This window comes from Onychostruthus taczanowskii, unplaced genomic scaffold (genome assembly GCF_017590055.1).
Source record: "Onychostruthus taczanowskii isolate IOZ18803 unplaced genomic scaffold, ASM1759005v1 scaffold18, whole genome shotgun sequence".
Taxonomy (NCBI): Eukaryota; Metazoa; Chordata; class Aves; order Passeriformes; family Passeridae; genus Onychostruthus; species Onychostruthus taczanowskii.
In genome coordinates this window covers 994,512-1,009,935 of record NW_024499017.1, presented here as the reverse complement: position 1 = coordinate 1,009,935, position 15,424 = coordinate 994,512, and the positions used below count along the sequence as shown (strand labels likewise).

The window sequence follows — 15,424 nt, the reverse complement described above, 5'->3', positions numbered from 1 at the left end:
GGAATCAGCTGATGGCTGGTGATGGCTGTCAGGTGATGAAGATGCCACTGACCAATGGAGTCTTGGGGTTTGAAAATTTTTGCAGATGAGACCAAACCAGCTGTGATTTAGCTGTACCCATGAGCATACTGTCAGATGCATTTTAGCTGCCTGGATACTGAAAAATTTAAGTCTTATCATTCAGCATAGTCACTTATTTTAGAGTATGTCAGGTTATCATCTGCAGTTTTGGAGCTACACCAAGTCAGTGCAATGGACAAGAAGCTGCCAAGTCCCTGACTGACAATGGGAAGATGAGCACCAGTTCAGTCACTTGCTGGCCTTTAGCACATTTGCTTTCCTTCCACAAGTTCTCCCAGCCTGACTGTACCATCTTTTTTTCTTCTCTTCTGATTCATTCCCTGGCAAATCACTGCTGGCAAAGCACATCAACAGTGGCTTCCCTCAGAGGGAGGAGGATTTCCCAGAAATATCACCACCAGACTGATAGTTCTTAGATAAAAATGCCAATCTAAACCTGTACTTTGGACAGGTTTTGCTTCTGAAAGACACCCTGATTTTTTCCCTGATTGGAATTGTGTGTGTCCCACGAAACAGAGCCATTCTTTTATGGCATCTGCACTTTCATTTCCTAGAACAGGCAATTTCCCTGACCTGCAGCTTCTGTTCCTTCAACTTCACTCAAGTTATGAGGGCATAACCAATCCTGATGGGCTTTCCTGTGGTGCCAACAACCTTTGCTACTTGAGCAGAATTAAGGGTTCAAAGAAAAAAAAACTGAAAAAAACCTCTAAAACACCAACTAAAATCCAAGCCAAAAATAGAAATAGTTTGTTATAAACCCACTGGGTATGTTAGAAACCCTTTCCCCCAGAAGTGTGCTGTGCTGATTTCATTAAATCTTCTGCAATTTTATTAAATCTTCTGCAATTTAAACTGATAAGATTATTATTTCAAAGCCTCACTGTGTGATTAATTCCAACGTTTGTTCTGCAGGGAGACACATAGATTATTTATTTGTGATAAATGAATTAATCCAGCAAGTAGGAGCTGAATATTCTGTCACATCTTCCTGCTGGGAGAGCTGTGCAGACAATAGCCAAGCAATGCTTTGGAAAGGTGAAAGATGAATCCCTGGGTCAGGAATTCCCTGAAGGACAACAGATCAATTAAGTCATGTCATGTTTTCAGTTCCATTTGCTCAGCCTCATGCAGGTACTGACACAGTGGCTGCCTCATGGTGTCTTTGTTTCAGCTGCTGATAAATGGCAAAATGCAGGCCCAGGGTGAAGCTCTCAGGCCAGACCCAGAGAGGAGACCCAGCCTGTGACTCCAGAGCAGAAGCCACAGCAGCCAAGCAGAGCAGAAACTCTGCTCCTCCAAAGAACCTTGGGGGGACTTGAGAAAATTCTAAGGAATAACACATTAATTGGGAAAATTCCTTAAAATAGGAGTTATGTTGTTATCTGAACAATTTACCAGGAAAAAACCAAAGTGTGTACTGAAAAATATTCACTCAATCAATACAGCAAATAGTACATGAAAATAAATCCTGGGCTGCTTGGGGAACTGATCTGTGTGGATTCATCTCTACTTCTATTTATGCACTAAATTTGCCTTCTAAATATGGAAATGTTAAAAAAACCTTTTGAAACAGAAGTCACAAGCTTCAATCAGTCTTATTTCAGTTTAGAGGCCAGCAGATCCATGAAATGTTTATCTGCAAATTTATGGCATCTATTGTGGATCCCACAACAAATAAACAAAAACTCACAAAAGATAATCCCCAGCTTGCACTCCTGTATTTGAAATTAAGAACCTCACTTTGATTACTTAATCCTACAGAAAAAAGACAAAATAGCAGAAATTATTTTCCAACAGAGCCACACTACCAAATTTAAATGAATACTCAACTCCAGAAACAAAACTGACACCAGGAGGAACACCTAAGAAAAATCCCATATTAGCACTGAATTCTTACATTTGTGTCACCTTCCTGCTGGGTACAGAGGCTTCTGAGAGTTGGAAAAAGCAAATATAAGTTGCTGACAATTCAGTAATTTGCCTAAAGAGTAAATTCTTCTAATTTCTGAAAGTAAAAAACTAGATCACCAAAGAACCCATGTGAATGCCCTCAGCCCAGAGGCACCAGGCTGTTGGTCATTTCTCTTCCCTGCCTCCCACTGTCCCAGTGTTCTCACCACCATCCTGTGTCAAACCAATGGCACTGTCTCCTTTCAGTTTGTTTCCTCATTTCTGTCTCTTCCTTAAGAATCTCTTCCATGATAAAATCTTCATATCCAAAAGCCTCAGTGCAGGTGTAAAAACTGATTAATTCCTTAACAAACATTCATTTTCTCCTACTATCCCAATCACCTTGCCCCTTTTTTGTTCTTCAAGTCCCACTGGAAGTCTGGTCCTTTTATTTAGGAGAAAATAATTCTAAGAGTAAAGTTCTCAGAAACAGATAACAGTGTCACTGTCACTGGTGAAAAGAGAATCCCAAACTAACAAACTACTTCAACTGATGGCATTTCCATAGAACAGAGCAAAATACAGATGGGGGAAAGCAAAAAATCTGAAACATGCCTATTGAGGAGCAGAGCTGGAGGTGCCTGACTGATCATAAAACATTTTAATAGCTAAGAGTCACATTAACCTAAAGAATGTCTGAGAACTTCTGGTGCAAACTGGAGTGGTTTTAATACCCAAAAATGCTGCCTGGCTTTAAGGAGGCATGAGGAGCAGTCCTTAGCACAGCTGCTGCAGAGACAGGATTCCTGGGTTCTACTTTTGGATTCTTTCCCAAGACCACCAAACATCCCCCAAACAAAAGCAAAATTGTTTCAAACTGAAAAAACACCACCACATTCTTCAGCACTGCTGCAGGAACCTTTGCTAACAGAAAAGCCAGGGAATTATGTCATTTATGTACCATGAATTAAAAGAGAAATTTCTTTAGGTGAAAACACACTTGGTGGAACATAAAGAAACACAGTGCTGTTATTAACTTATTCTGAAGTTGTTAACATTGTATGAACTCAGTCAATAGCAATAATCATATCAGCCAGAAACAGCACCAAACAGAAACAAATGAGGATGTTACCTCCATGTCATACATGGGGGGCCCCAGGATATCTTTCAGAGCATGGAAATCAATTAAAATTGGCATTTCAGGTGGCAGAGCCAGGTCAGCTGTGTCACTGATGGATTCTGGTTTGGCATCTTCTGCGACATGTTCTTTGCAATCTAAGGGAAGAAAATCTAATTTAGGATTTGGAATGGTCTTTCCTAGGCAGAGGAGTTTTTTTAAAATCGTGACAGGGAAAAATAAAACATGCAATGAAATGCTCAGTAAGTTCAGGAAAATGTGCTCAAACCGTCTCTCACAAAAATCTTGTCAAATTAAAGATAATATGGCATGAAATGTAATTATTAAGCCTAAATATGTTCTAACTGTTCATCAAAGATAAAATGAAATCTAGAGCACTGACAGAGTTGAAACTCATCAGCTTAAGTGCATTTTAAATTAATTCAAATAGCAAAACACATTAGGCTCATTTAAGACTTTACATTTTTCACCAGATTTGTGCAGAAAACCAGTATTTCACAGAATCAGAATAGTTTGGGCTGTAAAGGACCTTAAAACTGATCTTGCTTTAAGGTCTTGCAGGGACACCTTCCACCATCCCAGGTTGCTCCAGGCCACATCCAACCTGACCTTGGACACTTTCAAGGGATGGGGCAGCCACAGCCTCTCTGGCAGCCTGCCCACCCTCCCAGGGAAGGGTTTATCCCTGCAGGAGGAATCATGTGCAGTGTGGTGTAACACAGAATGTGCAGCTGAACAGGGCAATTCTGACAGTGCAAGAGCTCCTGTTCACTGTGCCCCAGCAGAGAGCACCTCCAGGGCAGCACTTGCAGCACGGGCTCTGATGTGACACTTCCCAGGTTGATTTCTGTCTTCTATGACTTTTATGGCTTTGCTCAATCACAGAAGGGTTTGGGTTGGAAGGGAGCTTAAAGGTCAGCCCAACTCCCCACCACACGCAGGGACACCTTCCAACTACTCAGGCTGCTTAACTCACAAAACTGACATCTCCTGTCTGTTCAACAGCCAGCTCAGAACACAACACCTACAGGCCTTGTTCAGTGGAAAAACCTCACTTTTGGTGTAACAACCTGTGGCTTTTGTCTTGAAATACTACACACACAGAGGCTCTGTTCTTTTCTTTGTTGAAGGAGATATTGCTAAGGTGCCATGCTCAATAACCAGTAGCAGCAAAAAACTCCTCCAAGGTCCAATTACCAGACATTTTCAGAAATACCTACAGGCATGGTACACTCTTGAGGAAGGGCTATAAACCCCCAGCAGCCTGACACTTTTGAATGCAATATACTCAAGTGTCACCTAGGAGGGACCACACAATTGAAGCAACAGTTATGGGTTCACAAGGGGCTCTCCCCTTCCTTCTCCCACAGCGTGAGTGGATTCTTACCTGCACAGTGGCTTCCTCAGCAGAATTGCCTTCCAATTTCTGATTTCTCTTTTTATACAGAAGTAAACTGTAATGGGAACCATGTCCATGCCAAAGTCTCACACCCAGCCTGCAGAGGAGCTGTTTGCACGACTGAGCTCAAGAACTGGCAGTCCCTGGCAGAGACTGGCACTGCACAGGTACCCAGGGCCTGGGAGCAGAGGGACAATGCAAGCAGGGAATCACTTCCCCACAGAATCTGATCCAGGTGCAAGGGCCTGATCACCATTTCTCAAGAGCCCTAAGCAGTGTTTTAGTGAAACACCTATCAGAGAAATGAAGAATGCTTGGACAATCCAGCTGTTCCTAAGGCTCTGTGGCACTCTCAGGGCAGTGCCTCCCTGCCCTGAGGCTGTCCTGCACACACAGAGTGAAGACTTTTCTTCCCACCCCAAACCCCAGCCTAACACACACATCTGAAGTCTGTATTACACAGCAGTGTACACTGAGCTTCAGGACTCCTGCACCATATTTTGGATCCAAATATGGGTTGTTTACTTTCTTTGAATTCTTTCTAATTTTAGTTTGAAAAGGAGCTTTCTGGTTCTTCCTCTGCACATCAATGCATGCACAGTAACTGAAGATCCAAGAGTTCAAACCAGTACAGAAAAACAAAAATCACTGATCTGTTTACCATAACGTGAAGAGGTGGTCAGTGGTGCAAAAGCAATTCTCAGAAGGGAGGAATGAGGACGTCTCCTTTCACAAGATACAAACTTTCCTGTTACTAATCCTGATACATAAAGGCCTTTTTACAGATAATTTTGTGACTGTGCAATTCTCACTAATGCCTTAACAGAGCATCAAGGAAAACATTCCATATCACTGTTAACATGACAGCAGCAACTCAGCTTTCATTCAGGACTCCAGTCTAACAGTTCCTATCCAACAGCCCCTGATCTTTGCATTGTACAACTCACTGCTCCATGGCTAAATCCCATTCCTTTAGTGCAAACACTGCCTTAGTCAGATGCCTGCTGTTGTTCCAGCATGTCTCTCTGCTTTTGTTAAACTACTATTTTTGTACATAATAAATTCAAAGACATAAATACTGGCAAGTCTAGGAAACCTGACCTTGCATGCTATTCTTGCAATTCAGACTGCAATTTCAACACTGTTTGATAATCTGAGATGCAATCCAGATTTCAAAACAAAATTTAGTTTAAAACCAGCTGCTTTTGTTCTATAACAAGATTTTACTGCCTAACAAACACAAATGTATTTATTTCACCTAGCTCTGTATACAGAAACTCCTCATAAACAAATCAGGGAATTTGAGGCCCCCTGCCCCATTAAAAGAACCAGAAACTCTCTTCTCTGCCTTTATCTGATCTAATGAGTAGATCTTGTTTTATGATCTGTAACAATAACAAACTCCAGACTTTTTCTAAAAATGTTAAACTAAATTCTGGCATTATCTAATTTTCTGGAAAAGCATACAGCGAGGTCCCAACATGTAATTACAAACTCTTAACTTCTTCTTTGAAGGAAAAAGCCATCTTCGTTTATCATCTTTAAACAGGTGCTGACTATGAGGAATCCATACAGACACAAGCAATTAAGATTTCCACTAACAATGACAAATTGTGTTCCTTACCTACCCCAGACTAACAGCCATAAACCACAGTACAAGCTAAATGGCATATTTATCTAAAACAAGACACTTCAATTCAGGTTTCCAGAAACAGAACTTCTCGTTAGGACAGCAGCTTAATCATCTTACAGTTTGAGACAAGTTGGCAAAATAAACTAAAAGGTCAAAAAGTGCCCTTAGCAGAGCTCCAAACTGCACCAGAGGAAGCACCTCCTGCTCTGCTATTACATGTCTGCTTACACAAAAGCAGCCTGGTATTGAGCTGTTTTAACATTTAAAAACTGTAATACTAAAAATAAACAACACATAGCCCTCCCCAAGTAGCCAAAAATAAGTTCAAAAAACAACCAACCAAAAAAAGATTGTTTGTAAAATTTTCCAAGCAGAATCTGCAGCTACTCAAAGATCACAATGTTCTTCAGGAATCTGTCTTTGCAAGTTCCCAAAATAAAAGAAAGTCTCACATGCAAATAATGTATTTGTAATAAAACAGACTGCTAAGAAAACATACTGACAATGAACTATTAAATGTAATTAAATATTTACTCTTAATAGACATTTCATGGCACAAATATTTAAAAAAGTAAGACTCCTACCTTCCACAGATGTAATGAAAATAATACAAAAGTCTAAAACTTCCTCAACATGCAGCAATTTCTCATCTCCTAATAGAACAGATTTAAATTAAGCACTAGCAACACAAGTCTTAAACCCAAAGATTTCTAGCCATACTTACTGACCAAGATAGAAAAATAGAAGCCTAACATTTTAAAGTAGTTTTTAACATAACACATACTGATTTGCTGAATTGCTACAAAGAGACATAAAAAAGAACATCAGTATGATGGACAAGGTTTCGAGTCTGTGGGCAATTAAAGGGATGATAACATTCTTTCTTTCTCATCTGACTTAGCAGCAGATGCTTCAGCACACAACAGATAGACTCAGAATTCTTTTAGCCCCTCCAAACTAAACCCTCCCCAAAAAAACTGCATTTAGGTAGAGAAGGATGGGACTGCTTTTGCTGACAACAGTTCACATTCAAAGCCAACCACAACATGAAACTGCACCCTAAAAGCAACATTCCACTGTCAAACTTAAATCTTATGCACCTAACTTTTAGGAAGTGTTTCTTTAGGAAGGGAACAATTTCCTGGGACCCTAATCCTGTTTGCACCTACTTACATGCTTAAATTTAATGCTATGTGCACTTCCCCCCACAGCATCAGAAAAGTTCTTTCCACAAAATAACTACATTCCATCATTTGTGACCTACAATAACAATGTGTACTTGAAACACTTGAAGGTGAGGTGTTCATGCAGGAATATTTAAGATAAATTAACATGGAAAAAAATAACACTTTCAAAATTAATTTATATTCAAGCCAAACTTCTCAGAACACTTATGCCTTTTTGACCTCCTACAGAGAAGTAATTCCAAGCAATTTTCAGAAATTTCAGAAAAAGGCCCACACTGCAGTCTGCAGAGCTGGAAGCTCTCTAAGGTCAGCAGAGCTCAGACCTGAGTACCTGCAGTCACACCACCCTGGGACTGATGCTCAGCAGATTTCAAATGTCAGTTCACATTAACCACTTTGGTCAAACTTGTATTTAGTTTAAAACCAAGTGTTTCATCCACAAGGAGTGTAACAAACTGCTCCGTACTGCTGGGTTATGAAAATTTTAAGTATGTTTAAAGCCTTGGTTTCAACATAAATACAATCCTCATTTCATCACTTTTAGTTATGAAATATTACCTGTCCTAAATCTCCCTTTGAGTCTGAATTAGACAAATTGTTTTTTACTCTGGATTTCAACTGCTGTACCATGATAGGATACCTTAGTGCACAGTTGCTGCATTGTATTCTCAAGGCAGTTGCACTAAAATAGGAAGGAGAGTTTCACATATTTTTGTGACTCCTAGAATTTCTTGTAGTGTCAAAAGACTCAAGGAGTGTCTCATAAATCTGAGATAGTGTTTCAGTGAAGTATCAGATAGCACTGCTGTACACAGGGACGACTCCTCAGAGAGTCTGAAAAATGCTGAACTTCCCTGTGCAAACTCAACAACTGACACAAACCAACATTCCTGCACTCACCAACTTCTCCAGAAAGTTCAGGAGTCAGAGGAGCAAGGAAGGCACCACGAGCTGCCCGTGCATTTCAGTGGTGCATTGCTGGGAAGTGCTGAACCCAGCCTGAGAGAGTCTCCAGCTCTGCTAGGGCAGTGCCCTCCCTCCCCAGAGCCCACTGCCAAAGTGGCAAAAGCCTCATCTTTACAAAGCCTTGAAAACAGGTGCTCTCCCTGGAGTTAATCATCTGATTTAATCAATGGAATGGTGGAAAGCCTGTGATTCTACCACCTAGTGTCCTTAACTCTTACTACAACCCACCAGCCAGAGGCACTCAGCTGAATAAACACTACAGGCACCGAGGCAGGATTTGGCCATGCTCTGGCTCAGGTATAAATTATGTTTTAGCAAGCAAGGCAAGCCTGCACTCTGCCCTCTCCCAGTCACAGCTCAAGGCATACCAATGCACTAACTGCAGAGTCTCAGTCTCACATCAGCAACACACAAATGGAGGAAGCAAAAATGACTTCTAGGTATTTCTATAAAGAAAAAAAAAATCAAAAAATAATTCTAAATGAAACTACTAAGGGATGAGAACTTGATCAACTAATCTTCCAGAGTAATTCATTATATGATATAAAAATTCATCACCATGATGCACAACTGCACAAATGTTCACTAATCAACAGGAGAAAAAATGCCAAAGAAACCAATTTAGACTACAAGTCCTATTATTTGCATCAACTTGCAAGTATTTGGAGATATTTACAAGCTTTGTTTTGAACACTTACTTGTTTCCAACAGACAGAATGAAAACAAAAGTATTTTTTAAAAGGCTCCTACTCTCATACACTCCCAGCAAGTGACACACTGTAAAACACACCAGGGTGTAAGCACAGTATTAGTGCATTATAACAAACACTTTGTAGACTGCACCATTCTGTACAAGTCTTTATAACAGCAAAGTTTCACTGTAGAGACACCTGTCCCTCAGATTCCCTTTTATTAATACAGCTTTTTCTTATGGACAGTTTTCACTTCAGAAGTACAAAGGCAACTCTTCACAGCTCATTTCTTTCTGAACTCCAAACTGGGTCAACCAAAAATGCCAGCATTTTGTTCCCTTTTAAAGCACTTGGGCTGCTATTTTCACTTAGCTTTGGTAAGTTGCAAGCCCAGAACTAATTTTAACAGTGTATAATTTTAACAGTGTAAATACCTCAGTCACAAGCACAGTGCTAATTTTAACATGGTAAATAACTCTCTCACTGGACTGAGATGTCTAATACAGTTCCTTTTTGTTACTTGCCTTAATAATAAAGTGTTTCTTCTTACAGTACCATGAGTTGTGCTCTGAACCTACCTCTTGTCTATTTTACCAGAATGCTTGAAGAGCAGAACGTCTCTTTTTATTCAGCAGCTGCACTAGACCTCTGAAACACATTCTAGACACAGCTACCTACTTTGCAAATATGACTTGTCAAAATTACCATCCAGAAGGTGCAGTAGCCAGGACGCCTGATACCACCTGGTGCTGGTGAGCTGGGCCAGCACAGCCAAAGGCTCAGCAGTCACAATCACAGAAGCATCAACAAGTCAGTGTTTGACTTCACAAAGTCCTTCAGAGCACAGAAGGTAGAGAACACACACATAATATAAAAAGAAAACCATTGGTAAATGTCTTAAAACCTCTGCCTTTTAATGTAGATGGGATAATTTAAATTGGAGGATCTCTGATGGATTCAGTCACTGCTACTGTGAGAGCTCACTGCCTTTAAGCCAAACATTCAGAGAAAACCAAGCTGAACCAGCTTAGGCAAACAGTGCCAAATTCAATGTTCTCATATTACAGTTTTCACAGACATTACAGTGATCCTAGAACACTCAACTCACTTCATCCTTCCCTCTCCCATTTTCAGACTAGAAAGAGACCTACCTTTACTGGTGAAGCAGTTACCTGGGTATTTTTGCTGTTTGAGAGTGTTGTATTTAGTTTCTTTTCAGCCTGTTTGATGACTGGAAATGATAAAACACTGTTTGTACACATGGGAAACAAGACCAGAGTAACCAAGGCTGCGACTTCACCAAAGCTCCAAGAGACTTTGAATAAGCATGGTCTTAAAGGCACATGAAAATTCTAATTTCAGAGCCCTTCAAACAGACAGTTTTTTTAGTGGACAACAAAATAACCAGACTGAGTTCTGAGCTAGCAGGAACTACAGCTGTGCTTAAAGAAGCGAAAGAGTCGCATTAAAAAAACCTAGGAAGACATACACAAATCATAACTGCACCCCTAAGACATAAAACAGAGGCACTGAACTTGTCAATTACCAACTCAGCAGGCTGAAACTACTCAGCTTATGTCCTAAGTCATAATTCAGCACTAAAACTGTACATAATAATAATGGCACACTATCTGCCTGATAGGCTTCTGAAAACAAGAGTCCTTAAAGAAGAATGAAATAGGAGAAAAAGCTGCTACATTAGCTTCCTAGTGACTGCATTAGAAGTTCCCTTTTTAACAGAACATGCTGAAGATACACACCTTCTCCTTCCCCCACCTCAGCACGATCTGGCTTTGCTTCTTTGTGCTGCCCTTCTGCCACTTTCACAGCCACTGCTCTGCAAATGGCTCCCAGCTTCCGATCCAGGGCCCGCACTCCTGCCTCCCTCGTGTACCTGGAGAGACAACAGCTGGGCTGGGCTTGGCAAGAGAGAGCTCTTTGCAATGGAAACACACTCCTTACTAAGCACACAGGCACACAAAACGCCTGGGAAACGTACCAAAAGCTTGGACTACTCTAGTACATAGGAAAAAATAATTTGTTTTTATCAAAATAATTGTGGTTGCTGATGAAATTGTAGACAAATGACTGAGTGGGAAGACAGGACTGACAGCTGGTGCCAAACCTTCATGAAATGCTAAGCAATGTCCAATAGCACTGAGCTCTTCTTGGACACGTAAAAATGAAAAGGAAGAATTATTTTAAAACTTAAAATCTATAGCTCACTGGAAGCTGAGCCATAAAATAATATGTTGTTTTAGTCTACAAACGAAAAAGAAGCACCAGGCAATAACACTACACAAAACAGCCAAAATGCTGGTCATAAAATACTTCAATTCATTGAATCAGTACACTTTTTCCATTGGAAATGAGCTAGTTTCAAGTTCAAAAGATGTTTTGATCAATACATTTGCTGTCATGTCTAACAAAAACCCCAGTTCTAATGAATAGAAGCTATTTAAAAACCCTTTATTTTAATTTTTTAAATCTAATTCTAAATCTAAACAAATGTATCCATCAAGTGACAAGGAAAAGAAAGGAAGTGTAATTTCCATTTTTTGTATGAAAATGACAGAAATATAACTTGGTTCTTTAAAACTGCATGTTGTCTGCTGCCATGGCTTCACACAGTGGAGCCACACCAGCCCCAGGTGTTCCTGTTTATTCACAGGGCCTTGGCAATTGTGTCAGCACAACCACTGTGAGCCACACCTGGAGAGCAAGAGAAGGAATTCTCTACAGAAAGGATGCTCTCTAGAGAAGGCAAGAGCCAGGGAAAGAGCAATTCCATAAGCTACCAACTGCTGAACTGCTGAAGCTATTAAGGACAATACTTATTAAGATATATTTGTATTACCACTTTATAAACTGATTTATAAAGGAAGGCATTTTAAACTGAAAGCAATGAACAGATTTACCTGGTAATTATGCCCAAAGTGGTTACTTGGGGAATCTGTATTTGCTGTGGAGTCAGACCATGTAGTTCAAGCTGTTTAGGAATCAAGTGTCTATGTGCAATTTCAATTTTTTCTTCTTGTGTGTATCCTCCAAAAAAAACCCAAACAGTACAATCAAATATCTTATTTTTTACAATTCTATCTGATTGAATTTAAGAAAAAACCTCCCCCAGCTATAATTTACAAGGCTGTTGCTATGATCCTTTGTGGCTATTCATAACTCCATGCAAACAACAAGAGAATTTTAGTATTTCAAAGACCCCTTTCTCCATTGGAATCTTAAAAAGATGCATCAGCCAACTGAAAAACAAATCAGTGAAGGAAAATATCATTACAGAATGTATCCACAGACCTGGAACTGAATTTTCCTGAGTGCAATGCTAAATGCTATTCCCATGACAGAGGCCACAGCAGAGGCATCCTGCCTTGTCCCTTTTAATGACCCCAGCCATGCACTCAATTCCTGGCAGGCTTTCCTTAAGGAGGTACTTTTCCTTTCAGCAAGAACACCCCAAACTTGTTTAAGGGCCTGCAACAGGCATGCAATAAAGGCACTGCAGTGTTACCTGGCACCTGGATGACCTCCATTCTGTCCAGCAGGGCAGGTGGGATTGTAGCTGTAGTGTTGGCTGTAGCTATGAAAAGCACTTGGGATAGGTCAAAGGCTACGTTTAGATAGTGATCGGTGAAACTGTGATTTTGTTCTGGATCCAAGACCTTAACAAGAGTGAACACAAAAGTCACACAATTGTTCAATCAGAAGTAAATAAAATATGCACATTTTTATTATATTCAATTTGGATCTGTCAAATCTGACCTTACAGCAATGAAATACGTTATGGATATCACTAAGTCCTGCCTTGCCTGGATTACTCTGTGACTACATGTCACATCACATGTACGGTTCAAAAAGCCACTGCCCCATGAGTTGCTCCTACCCTTTTCTAGAGGTGCTGCAGCATTTCTGCAACCATCAAGCACCTCCCCAAGCTGCATCTGCATGACCTTTTAGAGGTGCTGCAGCATTTCTGCAACCATCAAGCACCTCCCCAAGACCTTTCACACGTGCCAGAGTGGCCCTTCAAGGACTCACAGCAACCTTGGAAAAGCAGCCCATGTGGTCCCACGGAACAAGGAGAATTCTCCCAAGTAATCCCTCACTCCAACCCTCACCTGCTGCTGGCAGCTCTTCTTACTCTAAGCTTACTTCTTACTCTCACACCAGCCCATGAGATCTCTCTTGTGAGACCAAGGGGAAGAACACAATCCCAGCCTTATCTGCTGTCACAGAATCACCTGCCCCACTCTTTCTGCTTTGTCCAGCCTTTATTACTGAAGGAGCAGTACAAGTTCTTATTGTCCACGACATCCCAGGCAAGCTTTGACCCTTGGCAAGCCCCAGCCTTCCCAGCACAATAATTTTTCTTTTTGTTCCAAAACAACGGAGACAAAACTGAACAAGCACTGCAGAACAAAAACACAGTCTGACTAACCTCAAAAATCTACTGAACAAGTAGAACTAGGGCTTCAATAACTGTGCTGTCTTCCTATTGCTTTTAGTAGAACTTGTGTGGTAACACAACACTTGCCTAGATTTAATACCTATGTAGAACACCAGGGTACTGAGATGCTGTCTTGTAGGTTGTTTAACAGTGCCACAAATGGAAAGTTCATTGTACACAGCAATGTACTCCTGGCTTCTACATCACCTGTGAAGCACCTTTGCTTCACATCCCCTTGAAGTACAGCCACACTCTTCCTTCCCAAATGATGAATGAGCAATGCTACACCCACACAAATAAATGTCATGTCACAAATAATGGGACCCATGCAGCTCCTGAGAAACAGCACTCCACTGTCAAAATAACTTATCTGCCTACACCCAAATGAATGCACAGAACCTGAACTATAGCCAAGAACAGTGTTGATAATTAAAAAAAACAACTGAATTTGAGGACTTCTTCAATAGTTATAAAAGAAACAATTCTCAATTTTCATTACTCTTAACATCTCCTCAGGCTTTGAAAAGTGAAAAAAATATTTTGAAAAATTTATGATGAGAACAAACTTAAAAAATTATTCTATTACAGAATGCCAGAACCACAGCTGACTCCTAAAAAACAGAATAAATTTGGATTTTATTTTGAAAAGCTGCACAGATTTAAGAGCAGTTAAACATTCCCCTTAATAGTGAAATCTTAAAACACACGGAAGCATATGCTTCAATTCTGAACCTAGGGCTGGAACTCAGTGAATGCCATTGTGCACTGGCTCTAAGCTATTCAGAAGCTTTTCTTACCCTCTTCAGCAAGAAGCTGCTGTCATTTACTCCCTTCTTTACACAGGTAAAGGCCTTGAAGCATCCTGACAAGCCAAGTCCACTGATAGATAAATCAGAGATATGCCCTACCTCAGCCAGCCCCCAGTCCAGCCCTAAACCACAGGCAGACACAACAGGCAGGGCCTGCAAGCACAGCAGCTACAAACTGATTCAAAACAAGCAGGTCTATACCAAATATTAGCTTCCCACTCAAATTCTACTCTTGCAAATTTTTCTAAACTGTTTTAAACAGCTAATCCTAATTCAACTTACTCTTTTATTCTGATATTTCCACAGAATTCTAGTCTATCAGCTGAAGTGTTTGCAAGTAATTCCAAAACTGTTGAAAAACAATGTATTCTGACAGACCAAATTGCCATTTTGGCACATTTATTTACATGCATATTTCTTTCTCCTAGTCTGCAACTAGAAATCCTTATGAACCCTGCAAAGTGCCAAGCTGGTGATTAGGATGTTACTTATGAAGATATACAAAATATTGATGCTGTACTCACATACAAAAAATACTATCCAATAAAGATAAAGGAAACTGTAATTCAAACCAACTCGGATTAGATCTAAAAATGTGAATTATCTGAGATTTTTTTACAAGGCCGGAGATCCTCTGGACTCATAATTCTTTGTCATGGAAGTGGTTTTTAGCATAAAATACAAACCCAATGCCCTGCCTATGTATTTCAAACAGACTTGCAAAGCAAATAGAACTGTTCTGCAGTTAGGTATCTGTCCTGAAATTCAAGTTGAAGAGTTTTCCAAGATACTCAACTAATACAGAAAGACAAAGTACAAAAAGAACATTCAGTGCACAAAATATCTTGGCTAATTTATGACAGATCACTCACATGCATACAAAGGCTTCTCTGTAACAGCTTTTTATTACCACAAAATCCAGAATAAATTCCATGAACATTTAATTGCCTGGCTATGCTCCTGGCCTAATATCCCTGCATACAAATAGTCACTATCAGGCACTTGGATGCATTTCTGTTTTTTTCTGTTTTTAACAGAGGTCATCTAAATTTAGACTAAAATATTCCTTTGTTAATGAACAGTAACTGGAAATAGGAAGACATTCTGTCTTGCTGAAGCAACAGCTCTGCAGAAGCATTAGACTGAACACATATCCAGCAATTAGAA

At 40.1% G+C, this 15,424-nt stretch overlaps 1 protein-coding gene across 1 annotated transcript in view; it reads right to left on the bottom strand.

Moving 5' to 3' along the window:
- The window catches only part of LONP2 (lon peptidase 2, peroxisomal), a 37,307-nt gene that overhangs the window by 6,204 nt on the left and 15,679 nt on the right, over positions 1–15,424 (bottom strand). The window contains exons 9-12 of the mRNA XM_041400539.1: positions 12,513–12,663; positions 11,908–12,034; positions 10,750–10,883; positions 3,107–3,249 (exon numbers count right to left, since the gene is read on the bottom strand). Coding sequence (XP_041256473.1) covers positions 3,107–3,249; positions 10,750–10,883; positions 11,908–12,034; positions 12,513–12,663 — 555 coding nt within the window. The remainder of the gene's footprint in view (positions 1–3,106; positions 3,250–10,749; positions 10,884–11,907; positions 12,035–12,512; positions 12,664–15,424) is intronic.